The sequence below is a fragment of the Sinocyclocheilus anshuiensis genome, unplaced genomic scaffold (assembly GCF_001515605.1).
Source record: "Sinocyclocheilus anshuiensis isolate Anshui unplaced genomic scaffold, SAMN03320099.WGS_v1.1 scaffold86, whole genome shotgun sequence".
Lineage (NCBI taxonomy): Eukaryota > Metazoa > Chordata > Actinopteri > Cypriniformes > Cyprinidae > Sinocyclocheilus > Sinocyclocheilus anshuiensis.
In genome coordinates this window covers 4,230,539-4,235,693 of record NW_015547662.1, presented here as the reverse complement: position 1 = coordinate 4,235,693, position 5,155 = coordinate 4,230,539, and the positions used below count along the sequence as shown (strand labels likewise).

Below are 5,155 nucleotides of genomic sequence, written 5' to 3'. Positions count from 1 at the left end.
TAAAATATATATAAAATAAAGCTATATATATATATATATATATATATATATATAACTAATATCAACATGAAAACTAATAATACAAATCTAATTCAAAATATTAATAAATGCTTTAACATTTGAATGCTGAATTCTGGCACATGCTGAATTTGTAATGCATATGTCATGCCACATATAATGCTTACAATTTCATATAAATGTATAACGTGCATATTGCAACTACAAGGTACACAAACTCTGTCCAAATACTAATTAAATGACTAATGTGCCAAATAAAAGGTCAAGACGTGTATAATTACTATGACATATTTAAAACCATATTGCATACCTCCTACATACTAAGTCCTAAATGTCACTGAGGATTTATGACATTATTTTACAAAGGTATCAAACGCCTCTGTCCTTGCTCAGATGTTACCTGAATTTAATTTCATAATCATATTGCTTATGGTACTTTTGGTATGTATGATTAATTATGAAGAGGTTTTTGAATAATACAACTGCTGGACTGCCTCCTTGTAACCACGGTCAATTGAATTGGACATTTTAATCAACAGAATATTAGTTTTGTGGGAGGTAGGAGAAACACAAATGACAAGGACACATAATATTCTACAGAGAGCTACTGGGTTCGAAACAATTTTAAGCTCATTTTGACCAATCACATTGTGTAAAGACAATAACTAGTATTTGATTGGCTAATGTGTGTTAGTTTATGCAGATTACAGGGCAGCAAACATTTCAGGAATGCAGTTGGCAAAATATTCTGACTGAACTTTCTGTATTTCTCGACAGTGCCGATGAAAGGTTTGATGCCACCTTCCATACAAACGTCCTGGTTAATGCATCAGGTGCTTGTCAGTACATACCACCAGGTACAATTTTACAATTCTTACCACTGTATCAACCACACAGATATGCTTTTGTCTTAAACTGAAGAGATTAGTTAGAGATACACAATTTATTGGTGCTAATTTGATCACTGGTCAGTATTCGATATTTTTTTATTTATTGGTTAATATTAGTTATTCAGTTGTTAGTGCTAACTTCATGTTTCTACATTTAGATTATCTTTGCTGTCATGTAACACTTACTTAAAGTAAATTTAAAAACCACTGTTATTTTAGTATCATTGATATACTTTTATTATAATTATATTAGAATATTACAATTTTTGTTCGTATTATTTGTTCAATTTGTTTCCATTCAAATTTGTTAAAGCTAGTCATTTTGTTTTTGTCACTTTTATTCTTTTTTTATTAAGTTTTACTTAATGATAATGGGCATATTTAAAACACCTAATAATTTAATTACAGTGTTATATAATCTTTAGCATACCTAAATAAATATCCATTTTCGTTCTAATAGTTTGATGTAAATTCACATGTAGCATTTAAAATGCACATATTTTTTCTTTATTTAGACAAAATAGTGTCGAGTTTTTAATATCTATCATTTATCGGTTATCTGCCAACTTGAAAATAAATGATCATATTAGCTATTTTTCTGGAATTGGTCACACTTTAAGGTCCAATTATCATTATTAACTAACTATTAACCATGACTTTTGCCTCAATAAACTCCTAATTTGCTGCTTGTTAATAGTTAGTAAGGTAGTTGTTAAGTTTAGGTATTTAAAATATGCTCATGCAGAATAAGACATTAATATGTGCTTTATAAGTACTAATAAACAGCCAATACACTAGTCATATGCATGCTATATAATGAGAATTGGTCCTTAAATGAAAGTGTTACCCAGAATTTTAACCCGTACTTTGCTGAATCACTCAATAAAAGAGAACTTGCTTCATTATTTTATGTTTCTACACTTGTTCTATATGTTTGTCTGCAGTTAGTTTTGCAGATTTAACAAGTGTGATATATGGTATAGTTAATAGTTAAGATCATTTTCATTCATACAATTATAATTCACCATGATTTTCTCTATTGCTGTTATTGATACGTGTGTGTGTTTGTGTATAATCACGCAGGTATTCTGAAGAGTACATGTTACATAGATGTGCGCTGGTTCCCGTTCGATATACAGAAATGTGACCTCAAGTTTGGCTCTTGGACTCATAACGGCTGGCTGCTGGACCTGCAGATGCAGGCAGTGGACATCTCCACATACATCCCCAATGGAGAATGGGATTTAGTGGGTAAGAGTGCCTGGCATTACCACTGAGATGATAACAGAGAGCTTTCTCCAGGTGGAGCTCAGTGATCTTGTAATGTTGCGGGAACTGGAGAAAACAAGCAGAGGCGAGGATCTATGTGCTGGTAGTTTAATAAAGTGACAAAAAAAACAAGAAACACTGAAAACAGAGAACAAAATACAGGCAGAATGGCAACTGTATCTTTCAACAACTGGCAAAGCACAAGAGAAACACAAGGGCTATATATACACAGGAGAACAAAAGGACCAATGAGTAACCATGGCAGCAAACAAGGAAGGGGGTGTGGTCAATTGATTACTATTACAACTAACAGAGGTAACCAAAGAGACAAACCAGGCAGCGCAGCACAGCACTGGCAAAGCACACACTGAGAACATGTAACAGATCTCTGGCGAACGTTTGAGTTAGATTTGAATTTTATATTTTTTGTTTTCATTTTAATTTTAGTTTTCGTAATTTTGTTGTACTGTATGTTTTTGTCATTTAAAAAAAAAAAAATGTAGATATCCTTTTTATTCTGTTTTTGTTTTACTTTATTTAGTTTTAGTTATTTCAACTTAAACTAAATGAAAATGAGAAATGTTGTCTTGGCATCTAGCTGAAATAAAATAGTCTTTATATATTTTACTTTATTTCAGTTAATGTTTATTTTATTTCAAGTAATGAAAATGTTTTCTGGTTTTAGTTTCCGGTGGAGTTTACGAGAGTGAGCATTTTGTGAGGAACCAAATCCATTTTTATGAAAGCATTGAGTACAAACACCCGTGACTCGCACAGTCTTTAGTTAATGCTATAGATCTGTTTGCTTTTCACACATTTGGGGGTTTTGAGTGTGAGTAATGTATTATTGTGTGCTGGTCATGTGTTTTCTCTTTGCCTGGAGGGAAACTATTGATAATTTCTCCCCCGCATCTACTTCATGGAAAAGTGTGAAAGCGTTGTTGGCTCATCTGAATGCTGAGGTGATAATTTCGTCCTCCCTGCTGGACTGTAGGGAACACAAATTTAACACACGTTACAGAAGGTCTATGAAAGACACTCTTCCTTTTTATGTCCATTCTCAGGTGGAGAATAAAAAGAAAGTGTCTTGACTCTCATATTCTCACGAGAGCATTTCTTCTGTTGTTTTCATGGATTAAGACATGAAATGCGCATACAGAATTTTAACATCCTGTCAATCACAGCAAAGTATGATTTGCAACTTTTCTATGCAATTTTATTTCTTTGTAACATGTGGAAGCCTGCTTCCGCCACTGACTTTTTTTCTCAGAATTACAAGTTATAAACTCACAATTGCAAGTTATAAAGTCAAATAGCAAGACAAAAACTTAAATAAATGTGCACTTCTGACTTTTTTTTCTCGCAGTTGCCAGTTTCTATCTGACTTCGTTTTTCAGATCTGTGAGATATTAGCTCACAATGCAAGTTATAAAATCCAATTCTGAGGGAAAAAAGAGTTTATGACTCGCAATTCTGATTTATTTCTCAGAATTGTGTTTATATCATGCGATTCTGACTTTATCACGCAATTGCACGCAACTTATATCATGCAATTCTGAGAAAAAAACGTAGAATTGTGAGATAAAAAGTAGCAATTAACATTTTTATTCTATATTTAGTGGTGGAAACTTCCATAGTTACAGGATTAATTAAATAACATTGTTAATGTGTTAAATTCTTGTAATCGTGCAACACCGTAGGATGTTTTGCACTAATATTAGAAATATTAATATTAGAGATGAATGTTTCTGTGGCACAGTTTTTCTAATCTCATAATCTGATCACATTTGGCTTTTTAATCTCTCTGTTTGTGTCTCAGTCTCTCATTTTTCATTTTCAATGCCAGTGTGACCCAGGGTTTGTTCGACAGATGGGGTCCTGATGGTAGTTGGCAGTGCTTTGGCACTGATTCTGGTCGGCACCAATGGCCAGTTGCGTGCCAAGGTTGTGCAGTGACATGAGCAGTCTGTGAACGGGCATCTTTAACACCGCAGGGAGTCACACGCTGCACACACACAGCCGAAACCAACTGCTCAGCCTGTTGCAGAGAAGTGTAAACATATATGATGTGTAACAAGAATCTTTACATATGTGCTATTAGATTGTTTTTCCTGTATTTCATCTCACAACTTTGCATAACTATGATTGCAAATCCCTCCCCCATCAAATGCACACAAACCACATCACTCAGGTATGTCTTCTGTAATCAGTTAAATGACTCAAACCAGCAATTTGCTTTGATGTGATTGTCTCTGAGTGCCAGCGTGAAATCCTGATGAAAGCTCTTCCTCCGCCTGCCTAGATTGATTAATTACAATTTTGATTTCATTTTTAATCAATTGGAGAGGAGGGCTGTCTGACCCTGACAGATCAAGACTGTCTCATTTGCAACATGTCATGTCGTTGTTTCCCTTTACTCTTGCAACTGGTAGAAATAATGTTTATTTCATGCATTTTGGAGTTTGGGTTGTGTTATATTATAGATAACATCACTGGGATTCATATCATTAAAACTTGGGTTGGGCTTGTTTGACTATGAAGCACAGAATTATTGAATTGCATGCGTACATTAGAGAGCACTGTAGGATTAAGCGAATTGCATTGCAAAAATTTGGAAAATGGAAAGTAAATATTAGTCTTGTGCACGCACAGATCAAGGACAAGACACAGGGAACAAATAAAGCGCTTGCTTTATATTCAACAAAGTTTTGGAGGTTATGCACTTTAAAGGTCATGAAGATCCTGTCTGTGATTTGGTCCTGTCACAAATACGCCCGTCTTGGCTGACAGCCTTTGTTTTCAGAAAGGTCTTCATCTCAGTTCTGTTGTGGAAGGGTCACTTTGAAGTCCTGCCTTAGCTTTTACCTTAAACCACTCTGCTGGCTCTTTTAACAAAGAGAGCATATAAAAATATACAAAAGGATCTGAAACTTAACAAAAGTAAGTTTTCTCTCACACACACACACACATACACACAT

General features: G+C 34.2%; 1 protein-coding gene across 1 annotated transcript in view; it reads left to right on the top strand.

The window, feature by feature from the left end:
- The window catches only part of LOC107702399 (neuronal acetylcholine receptor subunit alpha-7-like), a 46,438-nt gene that overhangs the window by 37,343 nt on the left and 3,940 nt on the right, over positions 1-5,155 (top strand). Inside the window, exons 6-7 of the mRNA XM_016504717.1 lie at positions 796-875; positions 1,992-2,159. Coding sequence (XP_016360203.1) covers positions 796-875; positions 1,992-2,159 — 248 coding nt within the window. The remainder of the gene's footprint in view (positions 1-795; positions 876-1,991; positions 2,160-5,155) is intronic.